Source organism: Pholcus phalangioides, unplaced genomic scaffold (genome assembly GCF_987345545.1).
Source record: "Pholcus phalangioides strain wild (caught in Gottingen) unplaced genomic scaffold, Ppha-v1.0 ptg000017l_1, whole genome shotgun sequence".
In the NCBI taxonomy this organism is placed as follows: Eukaryota; Metazoa; Arthropoda; class Arachnida; order Araneae; family Pholcidae; genus Pholcus; species Pholcus phalangioides.
In genome coordinates, this window is record NW_028301610.1 from 66,593,815 (window position 1) to 66,615,644 (window position 21,830).

Here is a 21,830-nt window from a genome sequence, read left to right on the forward strand (position 1 = left end):
AAATATAGGCACAAGAAAACAATTTTTTCATCACTGAGCTGTTTTCTTTTTTAAATTAAACCATACCTTTTCTCATGCCGCAATTACTTTTTCTGATTATAATTATATAACTTCCTAATCAAATTTTATTATGAGGTCCCCCAAATCCCTCTTTTTTGTGAATTTGAAAATGGGCCGTGTTATGCTTTTTATGTATAGAGTAGGATTTTTCCCTTCAGAGGTTGGCAGGTCTGAAAAACTGTTATTTCAAAATTCTTAACAAACAAATTTACAGTACAATCTTTCACATTTACAACATATTGAAAAACTCCATGCAACAGTTTCAATATTTTTCAGAGGGAGAGTTACAATATTTTGGTAAGTGATACTGCAAACATATTATATTGGGCCTTGTTCTTGTTGCTAGAAATAAAAGGCTCCTGATTAGTATTACATTATCGTTTTGAATTTCCACCTAAAAAATTTTCAATTAGACCTAAGACTTTACAATCAAACGTACATCTAATTTTTTCTATCACTAAATTTAATAAATTACACTCATGTCCATAAATTAAGGATAATTCAGAATCACACGGAAATCGAAATCTAAAGTAAAAATTTCACCTGTAGAATTATCACACACATCTGCAAGAATGATATGCAAATTTCAGGAAGCCACCAGATGATGCCGATAGTACGTCACAATGACGAGAGTGTAAGAGGGGGGTATATAAGGAATGGTGGCAAAGAAGTGAAATTGTTCACGAGAGTTCTGTAAGGCGCTCAGTGCCATAAGCGAATAGTTATGACACAGAGGACGCATGTGGATGATTTTTTACGTGGTAGAATTATCTGCCGCCTGGAATGTGGGCGTACTCAGATGGAAGTATCCGAGGAACTTGGAATTGCCCAAAGTGTCATCTCTAGGCTTTGGCAACGATTCCAAGATAACGGAAATGTCAGTAGACGTTACAGTACAGGTCGCCCCCGAGTTACAACGCCGAATGAAGACCGGTATTTGGCAGTAACTGCCAAAAGCAGCAGACGGAGCACAGCATCCAACCGGTCTCGTTAGCTATCTGCAGCCACGGGTACCACAGTTTCAAGGCAAACTATGTACAGACGTTTGGGAGATATTGGTCTATATGCTCGCAGGCCTGTCAGATGTGTTCCACTCACGGCAACTCACTTTAGGCAACAATTAGCCTGGAGTAGAGAACATGCAATGTGGACATCGTCACAGTGGGCTTGCGTGATGTTTTCCGACGAGTCCAGCTTTAGCTTGCAGTCTGATTCACGTCGGACTTTCATATGGAGAACACCAGGTACCCGTTACCACCAAGACAACATCATTTAAAGACACTGTTACGGTGGTGCGGCATTGCTCATTTGGGGTGGAATTATACTGGGTTCCAGAACAGATCTGCATGTTCAAACCGGAACCATGAAAGCCCAAATTTATCGGACATCATTCTGGAACAACATGTATGTTTGTTTAGGGGTGCCTTGGGTGCAGAATTTGTGTTTATGGATGACAACGCCCATCCTCACCGAGCAAACATCGTAAACGAATGCCTTTAATCTGAGGATATAACCCGTATGGAATGGCCAGCATTCTCACCTGACTTGAATCCGATAGAGCATGTGTGGGACATGCTTGGCCGACGAGTTGCAGCCCATCAACCACCTCCTACATGTGTACCGGAACTTCGGAGAGCATTGCTTGCTGAGTGGAGTGATCTTCCCCAAGATCAGATCGATAATTTGATACTCAGCATGCGTAGGCGTTGTACGGACTGTATTTCATCGCGTGGGAGATATACAATGTATTAACCATCACACCAACCATGTAAGTTTTTGTAAAGGAGATATTTTTTACAATTGCTCCAGGGAGCAAAAATCATAGTTTTTATGAATGGTATCGTACATACACCATCCTTTTTGTTCTTTATCTTTGGTTTAATAAATGGGGTTTATGAATAAGAAAGGTTTGTTTTGTTTCTGAACCTTTATTTGCCGGAGCTAGCATTACCCTTAATTTATGGACATGAGTGTACAATCAGGTGCAAAAATTGCAAGATCGTCTACGTATAACAATACAATTCCACTCCAGTTTAAAGGGTACATGCAATTGCAGCATGTGTTTCTTAAATTTGAGTTAATAAAAACTGTGTAGCTCATGAAACCATTCACGATCTGCTTAACTCTATAATGCCCAGATCGCCCGAAGTCGGCCGAGTAGGTTAATGCCCATAACCGCCTCAAGTCGGCCCAGCTAGGGGGTATGGGTATGTTTTGGTGGGCTTTTGTCACCAACGGGGAAGAAGATGAAAGCTCTTGTCAGAGGCGCGAACGGAAAAGACAACTGCAACGCCCTATCAATGGGATTTTAGAAGCTGATGTACTAGAATGTTCCTTGAGAATGGACTAAGGGTTCTCAATGCATTTTACAAAGAGATAATACTGTGAGGAAAGGGGGTGTTTTCAGAAGAAAAAAAAAGACAAATTATCTCCCGAAAATCCATTGAAATGAAAGGGTGAACGTCAATGCAAAGGGTGGCATGAATAGAAACTCATAGAGAAAGGGTGGGGAGAGGGAAAGTGGCAGAAATTCGGACGAGTCCACTTCGAACACAAAAAACTTGGTATTTTCACGACCCTCCCAGGTTTTCTATCTCGGCGTTAAAGAGTTAATGTAGCCTGTATGAAGCTTTTTTTAGTTGCAAAATTTTCTTTATCCCCTTTTCCATAAAACCTTGTGGTTGCTTTAGAAAAATATTTTCCTCAGAGTTCCATAAAAATAAGCACATTTTATACTGGCATACACATGTTTGTATTTTAAATTTTTTATTTAATAACAACGTAATATAAAATCTCATTAAAGTGAAACACATAACTGGTGAAAATGTGTCCAAATAGTTTATAATTTCAGTCTGCCTGAAACCTTCAACACAAGTTGTGCTCTGTATTTTCCCTTTACAATCTGTTTTTATGGTATATACCCATTTGCTATCTAAGATTTTATTTGCTTCCTAGGAATTAGTTTTATACACATCACAGGATTTAAGGGTTTCAAGTTCTTCACTCATCGCATTAAACCATTTTTCATTATTGGGTTCACTCTTCACTTTGTCTAATGGTAGATGAATTCTTATATTTGTGCAATAAACTTCTGTCTTATCTCCACTTATTGGTTCAGTCTTGGATTCAAGATCGCTAATCACAAAAGTCTAATATTAAATTGGTTCCTCTTGATGTAACGGTAATCCCTCTACAACAATATTTTTTTCGTGGTTCAAAGAATATCGTTATATTAAGGTTTCACTGTATATATATTTCAGTCTAAAACTGGTATTTATACACACACACCACAAGAAAAATTACATTATTTGACGTGAACACAAACCGATTTGCATGAACCGGTGAAAATACTAACAAAACATTATAAACACTTGAAAACAATTTTTTTGATGACATTGAAATAAATTTTGATTTCTTTTGATAGCATAAATGAATGACACCAGAACTCTGCCACTGAACTTATCCCATTGCTGAGATCTCTTCCAGCCTGGATTTGTGGCAGTCTACAACACTCCTATACTTATTTCTCTTCATATTAGCAATTATTTTTCTTATTTTCTATATTTTTTGGCTGTTGACTGGCAAGACAGTAAATCTTCATGTTTTGTTACAGAACCAGATCCCCCAACGAATTTGTCAATAGATGTACAAACTGGAAAAATTGTTCAATTGAATTGGGACCCACCTGTTGTAGGAGGATACAGTGGATATAAGCTCTTAATTCTGTCATCTCAAGATGTTGATACACGGACATTTGATCTGGAAGAAGATGCATCACCATTCACACTACGTGATCTCATGCCAGGAGCATCATATGAGATTCAATTGTCTACAGTTTATCAAGATAAAGAATCATCTGTATTCATAACATCAAATTTTACAACAAGTAAGTAAATGATGACTTCTGTGCTAAGGTGGCAAAATGCTATAAGTCACTTTTGTAAAATTTCACGATGGTGAATTTGTAAATAATATTTTGCCAACATGCGATACCGTGGCTTTTTTGACTAATTACAATTTGCCTCTATTGTTTCCTCATAAACTAAAAGAGAAAAATTAAATTTTGCCACCTTCCAAAATTTTAAAGAATGAGACTACGTAATGTGAGCAACTCAATATTTTTGATAAAAGTGACTTATAACATTTTGCCATTTGAGCACAGATTTCATCTATTTAATTTTTTCGTAATCTAAATGGAATGATAAAGCTATATATCTTTTGAAAAAGGTTTGATTAATAGAAAGATCAGAATGTTATGGTGATTTTCAAGGGCACCAAGGTGCTTACCTTGTTCATTGATTCAGGACTTGGTGACATAGCAAACAACACTCTGTTAGTAAGCTTAGTTAAACATTAGTTTTTTACTAAGGGTTCCAAATTCCTAACATTTTGGAGCCATCAGGAATAGGAAATTATATTTCCCAAAAATTGTCAAGTTTTTAGTTTTTCTAGATTATTATTACTCCTTTTTAAAAAACATTTGGATGCATAATAACATGTATTATATATTTTATTAAGAGAGAATTATATATTTGGAAAATCTGTTGAATTGCATTCCTTGACACTATACAGTCAGACATTAAACCTATTCTACATCATTTACACTGGGTAAAATATGTACACAAATTTATTGTACTTGGCTTGAAAAAAAATTTAAAAAACCTATTTTATAAAGGTCAGACAAATGAATTAATGATTAATTCCTATAAAAAAATTTCCCCTTGTATGAAGTCATGTTTTGTTTATGGTTACAGCAGCAATCCCAAGATATATTGTCAAACTTGATCTGCTTTATTTCAGTTACCCTGAAATAACATGGGTTCTTAACACACTTTCATTTCCAATGTGGCAGCTGTAATGCAAATCAGAAAAATTTTAAGAACCACTTAAAGAGTTAATTAAATAGGGATTAGATTTCATTTCCCATAACATTTTAATTGATCATTGATCATTTTTGCCGCACCACGGTCATTTTCTGCACGCGAGGGCTAATTAGACCAGGACCTACAATTTATTGCCGATCCCGAACAGCAGGCTTGTTTTTTTATACTCATCGAGAGGTTGGTGTGCTAACCCCTTGATGGGGTACTCCGTGGTAGCAATTTTTTTTGCTGTGGTCATGTCGCCGTTTCTGTTGTGCACCTGTGTCAGGAAAGTTTTCTGGCAAGGACGAACCGGATATCGAACTTGCGACACCTCTAAACATCCTTTGGTACTTTAGGCGAGTATCTTATCAACCAGGCTACCACGTCCCATTATTTTTTAATCACTATAGATTTATATTGAGCAAGGAACAAAGAAATGTGTTATAAATTTCACACTTGAATTTGTCATTTTTATTTATTTGTAATATTTTCATTCCAATGATACTTATTAACAGCACTTTTTATTTAACACTTATACAAATACAAATACAACGCCACAACAGGCAAAATGCCCAACGAGGTGGCTGATAAAAAGATGCCCATAAAAATATGGTTGTCATATGTTTCAAAAATACAGCAACCCAATTAAAAATGCAATTAACACAAATTACAAACAATATATACACATGATAAAATATTATACAATGCCCATAAAGAATACTTATGGTTGTCTTATTCTAAGAATGGATAGCTTCTCGATTTACCCCAACATGTTTATCGTATTTCTTTTTAAACGTGTCAATTGTGTTACAATTTACTACCTCCGGGGGTAAGCTATTCCATTTATTAACAACCCTATTGGAGAAAAATTCCCTGCCACACCATAACCTTGCATTGTCCCTCACCAATCGATACTGGTGTCCCCTTGTAAAAGCAGTCGATTGGCGGTGTACTAAAAGTTCATGGTCCATCCTATCCATCCCATTGAAAATTTTGAACACTTCGATCATATCTCCTCGACACCTGCGTTCATCCAATGTAAACATATTCAAAAAATGAAGTCTTTCTTCATAACTCAAGCCCTGTGTGCCAATAAGGACACGCGTAGCTCTTCTCTGCACCCCTTCAACCAAGTCTATGTCCCTCTGTAGGTATGGTCTCCAAAACCTTACAGCATACTCCAGTCCAGGATGAACTAAGCCTCGAAAAAGCGGAAGAATGACTTTAGGAGAACGCGAAGAGACCTTTTTGAAAATGAGACCAAGCATTCTATTCGATTTTTTGACAACCGCTGAACAATGTTCAGAAAACTTAAGTCGCTCGTCAATGAGAATTCCCAAATCGGTGACTCTAGTTGCATCCGGGATAGTGACACCATTCAACTCGTAAGAGAACCGTGGGTTGTTCGAACCAAAATGAGCGACCATGCACTTATCTACGCTAAACGTCATGCTCCATTCATTTGTCCATGCTGCAATCTTGTTTAAGTTGGTGTGGAGCAACTCCCTATCGCTTTCATTTCCGATTACCCCCATTAGCTTCACATCATCTGCGAATTTGCTAGTAATTCCATCGATACCCTGATCGAGTTTGTCGATAAAAAGTGAAAAAAGTATGGGGCCAAGGACACTTCCCTGAGGAACTCCACTTGTGACGTCTGTCCAACCAGAGAATTCCCCGTTCACCATAACTCGTTGCGACCTATCTCTTAACCACGATTCTATCCAATTCAGCAAGTTGCCCCCTATTCCAATCTCGTGTAAACGCTTCAAGAGTTTGCCATGTTGGACCCGATCGAATGCCTTCTGGAAATCAAGGTAAACAACGTCGACATTTTTGCTCTTACCCAAAGCCTTAGTCACGTAATCATAGAAGCAAAGGAGGTTAGTTACACATGACTTCCCCTTCCTGAACCCATGCTGATTATCCGACAATACATTATTCTCGTCTATCCACTTCACAAACTGCCTTTTGATGATAATTTCCAAAATTTTCGAGAGGGAGCTCGTCAAACTCACTGGACGATAATTAGACACCACTTCTCTACTACCCTTCTTAAATATCGGAACAACGTTAGCCAGTTTCCAATCTCTCGGGACGATACCCTCAGCAACACTACTCCTGTATATCTGTGCGACTGGCCCCAACAATTCATTAGCACCTTCCCTGAGAACCCTGGGATAGATATCATCTGGTCCTGGTGCTTTGCTTGCACATACATTTCTTAGAAGATTTAGGACCTCCACGTCTTCCACTTGAATATCGTTGAGCGTTTTATTACCCCATGCAACACCCGTATATCGAATATCATTATCTCCATTAAAAACCGACGCGAAAAAGTCATTGAAAGCACTACACATGCCTACATTGCTCTCTACTTTTGAGCCTCCTATCGAGAGGGGGCCAACTGTCCCCTTACATCCATTATTGACGTATCGAAAAAATGATTTTGGGTCAGAGCCAATGTTATCTGCCAACCTAGATTCAACTTGCTTTTTACTATCCGTTATCGCTTTCTTCAACAGTCTTCTTTTATCAGTAAACAATGATAGGTCACCTCGTCCACTTTTATACTCTCTGAATGCTCTTTTCTTTTCAAGATAAAGGTTCTGCACGCTATCCGTGAACCATAGAGGGTGTGATGTACAAACACGCTTTTTTCGAACAAAGGGTATGACGTCATGCAAAACAGAGGACAGCTTCGTACTAAATTCTTCCCATTGACTTACCACCCCTACTGATTCCAACCGGTCTTTGAAAACTTCCGCTAACCTTCTTCGCAAAACATCAAAGTTAGTTCTCCGAAAACAAGGAACCAGTCTTTTGTTATCAACCTTACCCGAGGAAAAGTTACAGTGAAATCTGACGATACGATGATCACTGGAAGAAAACTCTTCCCCCACCGAAACATGTTCAACAAGATCCTCAGAACTAGTAAGAACTAAATCCAAAATAGCAGTACCCCTAGTGGCTTCTGATACATGCTGATACAAAAAATTTTCGAGCACCAACTTAAGAAAGTCTCTTTCATACTGATTTCCAGATGAAAGGTTCTCCCAATCAATACCCGGGTAATTGAAATCCCCTAGTATGAGAACCCTCTTTCGCTTACACATGTAGGAAATTTCATCATGCATTTTGGCGATATAGTTTTGATCCCTATTCGGTGGATTGTAACAAACCCCAACAATAAGTTTATGACGTCTTTTGTTCTCAAGTTCAACCCATATGGTTTCAATATCACTTCTCTGCACGTTACACTCTCTAGCCTTCAAACATGATTTCACGTATATCAACACTCCACCCCCTTTCCTATCAGATCTATTTCTCAAAAAAGTATTGTATCCGGAGATGTGTAAGAAAGATTCATCCCCATCGTTTGCCCAAGATTCTGTAATGGCTATAAGATCCAAGTCCTCCACAACTATCATAGTTTCTAAAAAATCTTTCTTGTTACCCAAGCTCCTGGCATTTATTAACACACATTTTAATTTGCCCGGTGGTTTGTTGTCAATCGAGAAGCCATCCAAGTCAGAGGTGGGTAATTCCCCGTCAGTACTGTTGTGATTATCATTAACTAACCCGCATTCCCGACTACGTGGTCTGGGAGTAAAAAACCTGACCTAAGACTATCGTAAACCTCCCAGACCCCTCTCTTATTTAGATGGATCCCATCCGAACGAAGCCACCTATCGGTAAATGCGGGAAGCTCCAAGAACGTGACCCCAAGTGAGGAGCAAATGTCCTTCAGGCCTATATTGAATTGGTGGATCCTACTCCTATATCCCCTACTACCCCTTGGCAGCACTGGAATCACTGCCACATCTGAACCCCCCTCCCTAGCGGATAATAGTAAATCCCGGTATTCTGACAGAGACTCACTAATATTCGCTCCTAACTGATTTGTTCCCACCCACAGAATCACCCGCAAGGGCAACTTTCGGCGATGAAAAACGTCTCGAACGTTGCCAATCTTCCCCCCAGGAAGACAACAGCGCTCGAAACCCCGAAAATCCCTACACACTCGGTTCCCAAGTTCCCTAACCATAGAATCGCCGATGATTAAACCCCTATCACTATCCCCCTCTACCTCATCCACGACCACCCATTCGCCCTCTAAAATGTCGTTGTTCGTGGAGATTGCTTCTTCATCAACAGGTGGCTCGACGACCAGAGGGTCCGTTATAACTGGGCCCTCTAGCACCCTAACTTTTTCCCGTAAAGCTTCGACCTCGAGTTCCAGCCTTTTTCTATCCAAGCACCCTTTACAATTGAAACTATCAGCTACTATACCCCTAGACCAGGGAAACCTCCCGTCACAAGCTCTACACAACACTAGTCGAGGTCGAGGCATACTAACACTATTGCTAAAGCTAGATAATAATAATAATACTTAACAATACGAAAATGAGAAACGTTAACTGGAAATTAAAATAATGTAAAATACATTACTATGCAAAATATACGTAAGAGACTATACGAAAAAATTACGTAAAGTAGAATGCTCAGCACTAAATCACGAAGAATAAAATAAATATGTATATAAAGAATACAACACCCTCTAAAAAAAGTATTAAGCTACGAAGTACAATTTATACTTATTAGAATTAGCTAACTATCTCAAAACACTAACACTACAACAATAGGCCCAAATGGAAGGAAAACAATGTTATTGAGAGTACCCGGGAAAAAGTATACACTGTTTGCTAACACTAACGTCCAAAAACCTACGAACTTATATCAAAGAAGCGAGCGAACCTGGCGAAAAAACAACGAAAATGAAATGCGAACGAGAAAAATAAATATAAGTCGATCGAAAATACACAACGAAAATTTAAAAAAAAAATGAGAGCAATATAAAAAAAAAAAAAAAACCACTTATCTCACAATCCAACGTGCGCTAAAAAAAAAGAAAATCACCGCAGAATATGACCCAACAATAAACAACACGCTAAGTAAAACTCACGAGAACGAAGAAAAACACAAAGAAAGACACAAAATGGCGCACTGGCGTGTCGGTGAGCGGAGCGCGATAATAGCACGTCCGTTCCCAACGACGGCGAAGACACTTCTAATGAAAAATAAATTTATATTTGGTAGAACAGAAGCAGCATTCAAGAATTGTTTATTCTCAATGAACAATATTATTCTAAACTATTATTTATTCTCAAAAAACAATAGTTTAGAATTCATACTACAAAAATAATGGATCATAAAACAACAAAATTAAAATAATTCATTCTAAAAACATCAATAATATAACCATTCGATGTAATCAATTTAAAAATATATGTGAATAACATACTGTGTGTGAATTCTGTGTTCGGTCAATCAACTGATTTTATATGTTTAAATCTAAATATATATATGTATATTTTCTTTGTTCAGATTAAAAATATCTAAAAAAATATATATGACATTATAAAATATTAACCAGTTAGTACTGTAACAAGGCTGTTGCATAATTCTATTAACTCTCTAATTTAACTTTGATAGTCCTTCCAGTGGGTCAATACGTCTCTTGGGATCACGGAGTGTCTGAATCATTGTAATGTTACTTTTTGTGGAGTTTATTGTTTTGTTTTTCTCAGTTTAATTGTATGTTTATGTATTGTGTTCAGTCCAATAAAAAAAAAAAAATTTCTTGACCTTTTTTTTAGCATCTTCAAGTTCCTCAATTTTTATCTTCATAATACAGTGCAACCTTGGTAACTTGACATTTATTTTTTCAATGAAACACACAATAGTAAATTCAGTGGGGGTATGGAACCTCTCTAATTGGACTCATGATGACCAAATCTTACTTAATACTACTTTATTTACTATTGATATTGTATTATCACAACTCATTTTCAGGAATCAACCATGTCTTTGATTAGTTTAAAAAAAATTACGACATTACTCTTGTATGTTTCAAAAATCATTTTTTTCATTGTTTCTGCCCATTGCTTGTTGATTGATGGGAGTTGAATATTTTCCCTTAACATTTGGGTAGGGCTGCTAACTATTATTCCTCTGTTTGGAACTTGAAAACTCAACCTGTGGACTATGAAATCCACAGATAGATGTGAATGATTTCTAAAATTTTTGTAAAGATGAGGATAATAACTAACATCGACAATAGCCTTTTGGTTCCTGCCAGTGACCACTTCTCAATCCTCCGGGAAGTGATGCATCATCGCTCGCAGGATCATTGGAACAATCAGATAAATAACAAATTATATGCCATCAAGCCCACACTTGGCCATTGGCGTTCGAGCTGTAGAACTAACCGAAAGGAGGAAGTTCTGCTTGCCTGGTTACGCATAGGACACAGTCGCATCACACAATCATATTTGTTATTACGAGAGAGTCAGCCGCAGTGCCCTCATTGTCAAAGTCCATTGACCATTGCTCATGCTTTTACTTGTTCACATCATCGCCATCATTTTACGACCACTTTTGGTCAGAATCATCTTCAATTCGCGACATTATGTCTGACAATTGCGATGCATCTCGCATTTTTAAATTCATCAAAGCCATTAGTTTTTATGACAAATTATAGTTTTTACAATTCATGTCATTGCTTCACGTTTTATGCATACTTTTACCTTTTGACATGAAAAGAACAATTCTTGTATTGATTTTATATGGACATTTGTTCTGGCGCAGCTTGACCTAGATGGTCCTTGCGCCAAAAAAAATCAAAAATCCAATCCAATCCAAAGATGAGGATTAAGAAAAAAAAGATCATCAAGAAATCTAGATCGCAAAACACACTGCAGTCGTCATTCACAGATCTTATCTTCTGACGAAAAAAATGTTTTTCCCTTTAACACTAGAACTGCGGAGTGGGTCAATTTGACCCAAATCAAACTTTGTTTTCATTTATCTCAAACTTAAGCGCAGATGATAAAAAAAATTCCATGACTTCTCATGATATCATATGAATATTAATTCACGAAAATTTTATCTTCACATTTCGTGTTTCGGAGCAATAAGCACTTATACCTAGAACTGCGGTTTGGGTCAATTTGACCCAACGTACTATTCTATAGGAAAAAAAGTGTGTAGAATTTTCTTGGAAGCGGAAAAGTATCTATCCCTTTCTGAAAAGTACCTGTAAATGAATATAGTGAAAAATAAAGGTCTTTCAAGGCCAATTCATTGTCAGAGCACATTATATTTTTTTCAATGGAGGAAATGGCAAGTAAAGCTGAACGTTTTTTTTTCTTTGTAAACATGAATACCTGGAATTCTGACGGGACTCAATAAAGATTTTGGGAGAGTACAAGCTTAACTCTAAAAAAACCGTGTAGTTGAAATTTCTGTAGGTAAACCATGTCACAGAAAAAGACTAAAATTCTGGCTTGCACCAAAATACATTTTGTACGGATTTCCAAACCTCTTTCAGAGCACATAGTGATGCAACTGATCAAGCCATTTGAGAACAAGGCCAGAAAAGCCTCAACCGAAACCTTTTTTCACTAAACTGAAGCTGGCTGAAATGCTAAAAGCCAAAAAATACGAGCTTAGTAGAGACGGTGAGACGAAATCGAAGAGCAATTTTATCTGACGCAATAAAGATAGTGAAACTTTAGTTGTATGGAACAATGATGCCACGATGACAATTTATCAAGGAAAGAACATGGTATAAGTTTTTCATTACTCAGCATGCTTCATCTGGCAGTCGATATTGGCAGTAGTAGACCCAAAAAACTTCCACACACACACAAACTATTTCACACTACAATTCAACAAAGTGTAACGATCGTAGTTGTAGTGATCAAATGCCCAGAAAATATTCGGTGAAGGTGGCATCACAGACGTTTCCTACAACATCCTGGATCTCACTATAAAGATATTCCTGTATTTTGTATATAGCAATACAGAAGGCCAGAACTATTTTTTGAAAGCAGTTCCTCTAAAATCTTATTGAGCTGCGTTCATCACATGTGTTCCCCTTGCGCAAAAGGAAAAATTTGTGCGCTCTTGATCATGTAACTGTTCAAGAGCGATTAAAATAATAATAGTAAAAATAAATAAAAATGAACGAGTCTGATGTCAGGTGACATAAAAATGTGGAAACAAAACTGTTAATTTTTGCATGGGTTGTGCAACTTCAACATGCGATGAATGTGCAACAATAATGAAAAAAAAATTGCTCCAAACTGCTCATCATAAATTCGAATTATCAGTAAGAAATCAATACTTATTTCACAGAATCATATTATAGATATTTTCATACCTAATTTGACACACTTATTTTACATCTTTGTCATATTATGGGGTTATTGAAAAATGTTTTTGGACTGAATAGAGTAAATAATGTATACTAAACCTTACTCTTACTAAATTACATCATTTTTTAGCTGATTTTGAAGCCCATTTTATATTCAAAAACAAATATAGTTTTCCATTATGAATACGCAATTAAACAACATTGAATAACAGTAGCAGAAAAACCCAGAAACCGAAAATAAATTCCTTTTTTCGCTATGAAAAACCGCTCTTTCACAGTTTGGGTCAATTTGACCCAATCCGCGGTTCTAGGTATACCGAGAGTGTCGCGGTTCTATTGTTAAAGTAAGAATTATTCTGAATGCAAAAACTTTGCATAGAAAATTGCAGATAAAAACATTTTATGAATTTGTAGATAAAATATAAAACTTTTTTGTACTAACTTCAGTGAATGGGTATTTTGCCTGCTGTGACCTTTTTGTTTGGGTAACAGCTAGTTATTAATACACAGCTTCGCTCGCATGGGTTTGGTAATCTGAACTACTCAGTGATGATTCCCCCATGTAACTTTCAAACCCCCTCATGGGGAATGAATTTTCAGAAATCCCATCTTAGTGGGAATCTACATTATGGCAAATTAGCAAAATTGAAGTTTGTGAACCTATGAATATACACAGAAATTTGTTAAAAATTTGAAATATTGAAGTGTATTCAATACGTGTATATATAATATTGGAGTAAAAAGTACAGGGTGGGCAAAAAGTCCATAGAAAATTTAAAAATGAATAAAAACCGGAAAAATAATGGAAATAAAAAAATAGTTTGCAGGGTTAGCAACGCTAGGTTACTGGAATTTTTTTTAAGATGGAGAAAACTCAAACAGCTAATAGGTGGCACTGGTACGAGTGACTTCTGTGGAAATATATGCAAGTGAGACGGTTATAAGAGCTTGCGCCCCTAATCCACAACCAGTTCACTGTTGTAAACAGTGTATGTGAACACGGATGCTGAGTGCGAAGGGTAAAGCTTTGTTGCTGAAGTTGGTATATGTGAACCAGGAATCATCGACAGGCCTCATAAAGCTTGTTCAGTGGTTTGAGGAAACTGGAACGCTAGAGGATCGTGTAAGCCAGACGACCATGTTTAAGGAAGGCAGGTTCGCCACGTGTTGCAGCCAAAATGGAACCGCTAGCATCCGAATCAGCTGTAGGGACCAGCAGTTAATTAAGATTGAGTGTTAATTAATTTTTTAATTTTCTTTGTCATGTAGCAAAATAATTTCCTGTACTACTCACAGCAAAGTGAGTGGTGTGAGCTATCGTTGTGAAGCTGAATTAATTTCCCACATGTTGGTAAAATTTAATTTTGATTTTGATGTGTTGTGTGAGTTTGATTAAGCGTTTTTGTATTTTCGTTAATGTTTCAGTTGATGGCCTCTGTAGTACAGTTCTTGTTCAGGGTGTGCTCTCGTCCAGGTTTAAGGCATGCCCCTTTCGTCTCAATTGGTCACAAGTTGGGTGAGAAAAATGTGCTCTAAAAATCAAAGGGTGCACATTCCTAGGCCCTGCCCTGGTCCAGTTTTATATACACTCTGGAAACGTTGGAGGGTCGGTCAGTCTCTCGGTTTATGAGGCAGTCAAAATTTCACCCTTTTTCCCCATAAGTTTTTGAAAGTTAGTTTTCCAGTGCTATGGAATAACCCTCCCATTGCCCGAATCTACTCAAGATGGATGATCCTGGAGAAATAGTTTGTAAGTGAGCCACCATGGCCAGAATGAAGATGGAATTCTTGTCAAGCCTACGTTGTCGAAATAAGTCACTTCACTTCGTAAGTTTCTGGAAAGGACCTTATCTTGTTTTGGTTCCAGTCGTCTGCTACGTGGAGTCATATGGACAGTAGGAATTTTCACAGAACTTTGAGACAACAGGCCAGAATTTCAAGCTGCTATTAGCTTTTTTACGAGAGCAAAAGACCTTCCAAACTTTTTCTGAAAGATATCATTTTCATATATTACCTCTTGCATTCATCTCTTGTGTTTCCATGTTCTGAAACATGGTCATAAAAATTTTTCTCACAAAAGAGAAGTTCCTAGTAATGGAAGCTTCTATCATTTTTCTTACTCCCAAGCAATGCTAGAGAAGACTGATTAAATTTTCAATAAATGCTTCCCATTTATTTGTTTAAAAATTGATTTATATTAACATTGTAAGCATTGCTTTGTCGCCACAGTAATTTCCCAGAATTCCTGGAAAAAATTTCCCTATTATAATGAAACATTACTATCATTCTGCATTACAAATAAGTCATTCTCTCTGTATTAAAAAATTAGCTGCACCCTGGCTAAAAAAGATTCCCTTCAAAAAGAAATAAAAAATGCTCTGTTTTTCATTCTTAAGGAAAATGCAAAAAATGACTTTTTAAAGTAATCCTTCCACTTTTCTACAATTTTCCAATATCTATTAATTAGAAGAGAACTGAATTAGAAGACCCCTGGAAGACTCAGCCACCATTTGTTTGCAAAATGTGAGTCATCCGAATTGGGATTGGGAGCAACTTGAAGTGGATAGAATCGTGGTTGAGCGATATGTCACAGCAGGTTGTGGTAAATAGGAAATTTTCTGATTGCATAGGTGTCAAAAGTGGAGTCCCTCAAGGAGGTGTCCTTGGTCCCATTCTTTCACTTTTTATCTATAAATTTGATCAGGGTATCAAAAAATGTTGAGTGAATTTGCAGATGTGAAGCTTATGGGGGGGGGGGCGTAGTCTGGAATTACAGCGATATGGAGAGGTTCCAGACGGTGGTGCTGCAAACAGTTTTTCCCTAGCAGGGTTTTGAATAAATGGAATGTTACTTCCAGGGGTCATGAATTCTTATTTTAACAAGAGGAACCCTTGGGAGAAAGACCAAGTCAATCCTGCCAATAAATTTCTTTTTTTTGTGTATTTGTTAATATATTTGGTTGTATGTACACTGCTCAAAACAATTAGGGAAGCAAGCAAAAAAGTGAAGAAAACCGTGCGAGACAGCCACGTATTGGCATACAATGGATAGTGCACACAATGCGCAATACAGAAAAAAGACTTCAAAAAAATTTGGAATTAAGCTTTAATTCTTTGAAAATATGGAAAAAACATGAAAAGATGATTTAGCGCAACAATTTGGTTACATGTAAACGATGAAAAAAAAAAGTACTGTTTAGACATGATGCATGAGTTTTAATAGGCCGTGTGGTCTCCTCGAACAGTTAAGAATGCTGCACACCTGTTTGCCATGGATGCGATGAGGTTATCGATCAGACTTTGGGGAATAATACTGTTCCACTCCTCAAGAAGTGCAATCTGCAAGTCTCGGACAGTAACAGGCGGCCTTGGTCGCGCAGCAATGCATCGTCCGAGCATGTGACATGCTCGATTGGATTCAGGTCAGGAGAGCACGCTGGCCATTCCGGTCAGGAGAGCACGCTGGCCATTCCGGTCAGGAGAGCACGCTGGCCATTCCATACGCTGTATTGTTTCAGCTTCAAGCATGTTCTCCACCAGACGAGCTCTATGCGGTCCATTATCATCCTGGAAAACAAAGGAATCTCCAATGGCTCCAGCGTAAGGAATGACATGAGGTCGCAGTATCTCGTCTGCATACCTTCGGGCCGTCAAAGTGCCATTCCGAATGATATGCAGGTCCGTACGTCCGCCTATGCTGATTCTACCCCATACCATCCAACCAGCTCGTCTGTATTGTGACCTTTCATTTCGAGTGCCCCTGTCCCTCCATACCAGAACACGTCGGGTGTCACACTCCAGATTGAATCGGGACTCGTCTGTAAACAGCACTTGGCTCCAATCATGTTGCTCCCAATCTCGATGTTCAGCAGCCCATCTTCTTCGGGCCGCACAGTGGCGTGGGGTCAACGGAATGCAGACCATTGGCCTACATGCATAGAGCCCTCCCTCATGAAGCCGATTACGTACTGTTTGGCTGGACACCCTTCGTCCTGTTGCCAAGAGCAACCGTCTTTGCATCTGTATTAAGGAAACAGTTATTTTCCGGATATTATGCTGAGTTGAGCTCGGAAAGAAAAGTCATCACGTCTCCGCCGGGACTCGAACCCAGGCCCTCTTGCATACCGGGCAAGCATGCTACCATCTACACCACTGGAGACACATGAATCTGCCTTCCAAATTTCACGCACTGTGTCGTGAGGCGCTGAAGTAGAGGCATCAGTAGCCTCTCTTAACTTCAGGAAATGGCCCCCGGGTGGGACGATTTAGAGAGATATAGATGGCTTTTTTCTCAGCCAGAGATATCAAGGAAACAGTTATTTTTCGGATATTATGCTGAGGTGAGCTCCGAAAGAAAAGTCATCATCATCAAAGCTTGCCCGGTATGCAAGAGGGCCTGGGTTCGAGTCCCGGCGGAGACGTGATGACTTTTCTTTCCGAGCTCACCTCAGCATAATATCCGGAAAATAACTGTTTCCTTGATATCTCTGGCTGAGAAAAAAGCCATCTATATTCTCTGTATTGTCTCGACGGGCTGTTAACCGCATATACCGGTCATCAGTTGCTGTAGTGGTGCGTGGCCGACCTTGCCCTGGTCGACGTCTAACATTTCCTGTTTCTTGGAATCGATTCCACAGCCTTGCAACAACACTTCTGGCGACTCCAACAGCGTCCGCGACACTACGTTGTGTTTGCCCGGATTCCAGTCTGCCTATAACACGCCATGCCATGGATTCCAGTAAATCACGTTGTTGAGACATCCTCAAGTCACCTTGTCTCAAAAAAAAAATACTGCGCAATCGAATTTCACAGTTACGGCAGTAAAACAGATGTTTCTGCAACATCCCGATTTCTGCCCTTATCTCCTTTTTCTGGTTTTTGACGTCATGAACTTTGATTTCCATATGAAGTTTTCTTCTTCCGTTTCCTGCTAGGCTTTAAATTATGGATGATTCATTTTATGTTACTTATCGGTATACATCTTTGCATAATTTTGTTAAAACCATGTGCTCCCCTAATTGTTTTGAGCAGTGTATATTGGGCTTATAACTTTTGGGTTATATATTTTTTTAAACAATTCTTACCTTTCCATGGATGTGTGCACCATCCATGGGAATAAAAATAGTTAAATCCAGAAAACACAAGACAATAACCCTAAAGCTGTGTTGTGTTGCTCTGGCCAAGCAACCCAACCAGTTTAATAGTGTTGCCATCTTGTTTTTCATTAATTTTTCTTTTTTTACAATCTTTGATCAATATGCAAATTTGATTTTGTTCATTTTCAATTTGTTTGGATATATATATGAAGGAAGAAATATTTCCATGTTAAGGTAGGTGGTGCATACATAAAAAGTGGTCCTCACCTATTTTTAGTATAAATAGAGCTGTGTATCTGTGTTCTCTCTCACTTGTGCATTCTAACTTGATCTAACAACATCTAAAAGTCATCTCTCCTTTCATCTGTTTTAAGCAGTAAGAGAACTTGGTTTCTCTTGTGCCAAAAAGAATAATGAATCTTTAGCAAACCTTCATGTGGATATCAAACCACAAGTTTACATCCTGACTACAATGGTGATGTAGATAAGCCTCTTCCGATTACCAGGTGCGTCAATTTAATACACTCCAGTTGAGTGTGCACGTCCTCTTCCAGTTATCACACAAGAGTGTGCTGTGTATCATTGAATGCTAATTCTGGGACTTCATGCCTTGAATTGAGTTGATACACACACTTTCTGTTAATCTTGCTTGTTGAAGATCACAAGAGAGGCACAGAACATTTGTTGATTCTCTAGGGACATTGTCTGCATTGGCGTATGCAAAGGGTGGGTTTTGGGTTCTCTAACCCCCCCTCAAGCCGAGATTATAGTGTTATTTTGCAGGAAAAAGTTTACCCTCCCTTGAGAAGAAAAAAAATTGAAACACCCCCCCCCCCTCGAGAAAATTCTGCATATGCCTATGGTTGTCTGCATTAAACTTCGGAAATACTTGGCGAGGTGACTTTGAAAATGCTTTTATACCTAATTGTTGCGGGTTTATGCGATAAACAAAAATTATTCTTTGGGGGAAACTATTGTCCTGTTCTAATTGTCTGCTGAGCAAGGTATTTTCTTGGTGGAAGAACCTGGCAATGCACTTAGTTTGGTGCATTATACAATTGACACATTTGAAAATATGATGCTTATAATAGGAGGAATTGAGAAATTATCCATAATTACACAGGACAACCATAATTTATTTTTTTATTGACAGTGTATCATATTTTTTCATTAGTTTTTCATGATAATTGCTTTTATTTTGGTATTTTAGGTATTGTTGAACATGTTTCGGTTGAGATGAAAACTTTTTTTTTAGTGATGATCAGGTTGGTAGCTTTGTTTTGTAGTTTTATCGCGGGTAAACCTATTGCTAAAAGAATGGTTCCTTGTTTTTGAGGAACTGACTTTGAGCTTTTGAGAGAAAGGTTTGCAGTAATTTTCAAAGACAGGTTGGAATCAGTTGACATGGTAAGCCAATGGAAAGAATTTAGATAAACTAATCTTAGTTTATTCAAACATGAAAAAATTAAAACAAAACTAGTCAACATGGTTGTGCACATACATCAGTATAAAGTATTTTACAAAGATGCTTTTCTCTGGCAAAACGAAATCAAGTTTAAAAAGCATAATTGTATGACTGAGTTTGCAATCATTTTACATTTACTCATTCATGTTATCAATGCCAACTATTCCTGAAATTTTTCAATTTTTTCTATGGTAACATTGCTTAATCTCAATTCATGTCATAAATTGTATTTTTCTGATTGTTACTACCTACTCTTATTTTTTTCCAGAACCAAATACTCCTGGCCGTTTCATTGTGTGGTTTAGAAATGAGACTACTCTTCTTGTATTGTGGCAGCCTCCATATCCATCGGGTATTTTTGATCAGTATCGTGTGAGCATATCTCCTGAAGATGCTAAGCAATCAATACTTTTCGTTGAAAAAGAAGGAGAGCCTCCTGGTCCTGCCCAAGCTGCATTTTATGGTTTAGTTCCTGGAAGAGCTTATAATATATCTGTACAAACTGTTAGTCAATCGCAAATCAGTGAACCAACTGAAGCTCAGTATCGAACAGGTAATTTTGTTTATTTTTGAGAGCTGATTGTTATTTTTTTTTTTTGTAACACATCAAAAAATATTTATGAAATTACTCTTTAATATATTGTTAGATTTTCTATATTTTCACAAATTCTATGAAGTATTACTTATGTTTCTGTTTAAAACACAGATTTTCTGTTCCAAAAGTAATTTTGACACCAAATATAATGAACAATCAAGCTTTTAGAATGGTTACTGTGCATACATAATTTCATTCTAATGATATATTATTGCTTCCGTATTCATCAGATCTTTCGCCATGCATTTTATGATTTTTTTCCCAAGGTCACATTTGATCTAATCTATCATCTGAACAAAAACCTATATAAGTATATTACTCTTGCATTTTAATGCAATATATAGCTGAGAATGGAGACTCATGAACCATTGAACGTGATTAAGAGACAACTTTAATTAATAAAAAGTAAAATAAAATGAATCCCATGTTCATATACTGAAGCGCATGTGCATCTTACTCATAGCAAATTTGACTGGTAATAATATAGAGCACTTGGCTGTAAAGCATACAGTCCTTTAGAACAACCAAGATAAACATTGATTTTTGCCAAGACATCATTGCCTTGGCTGCTTCCTCAATTGTACAATTTTTCACATTCAGGGCCAGCCGTGGATTTGGAGACCAAGGGCCAAATTAAGAAATTTTTTGTCCCATATAATACAGGATCATATAACAAGCCTATAAAATGTCAACCCTCCCGACAACTATGTCCTGGATATGCACTTGGTTCAGGCATCATATCTTTTTCAGGTGTTTCACTCATAGACACATGCAACTCTATATCATGGTCACTGAGAATTTTCTTCACAGAAAAATTTGCATTCAGTTTCAAAATCTTACAGAAAATTCTTTACAACATTACTTACAGTTTTAACTTTGTTGAGAAAAATTTCTATGTAAGGAGCCAATCCACCTTTAACTATGAAGAAGATGACATGACAAAATTCAGATTAGTCACCTTTCATAATCAGCATGTAACAGGAGCCTGTAACTGCTCTGATGGATTAAATGGGCGACAACCCCCCCCCCCCCAGAGCAAAAAATAAAATATTCTGGGGGATATCCCCCATGTCCCCAGGTTTGTTGCATTTTCCAACCAACTGCCCCCACCCCCAAAATTGCATTATTTTGTCACTGCCCAACTGAAACTGATTTTCTCACCAAGTTGTATTACTCTAATCATTCAAGATTTACACGATTTTGCATAAGCACATTTAGCAAAAGGTGGGCTTCACACACTCAAGAGAGATGAAAATTCTCAATGAACCACGTATGAAGGAACACATTTCCGATCTTGAAAGCATTAGTTGAGCACACAGGACCACATCCAATAATCCATTACGATGGCGACGATGAACACCAACAGATCACACTAAGCTTGGAACATTACAGTCGACAACCTTCTAAGGCTCTTGCACGATTCTAGATTTCTGGAACACCCTGTTGATCACCCGGTACCTTCAGGAAGTATACTTTGAGTTGACTAGAACATATAGCAAAGTAAAAATAAACTGACTAGGAAAACATG

The 21,830-nt window shown here is 37.7% G+C and overlaps 1 protein-coding gene across 1 annotated transcript in view; it reads left to right on the forward strand.

Annotated features, from left to right (window-relative positions):
* Positions 1-21,830, forward strand: part of LOC149074660 (tyrosine-protein phosphatase 10D-like) — a 403,111-nt gene that overhangs the window by 109,597 nt on the left and 271,684 nt on the right. Inside the window, exons 4-5 of the mRNA XM_089247098.1 lie at positions 3,674-3,946; positions 19,976-20,260. Of these exons, the coding sequence (XP_089103224.1) occupies positions 3,674-3,946; positions 19,976-20,260 (558 nt within the window). The remainder of the gene's footprint in view (positions 1-3,673; positions 3,947-19,975; positions 20,261-21,830) is intronic.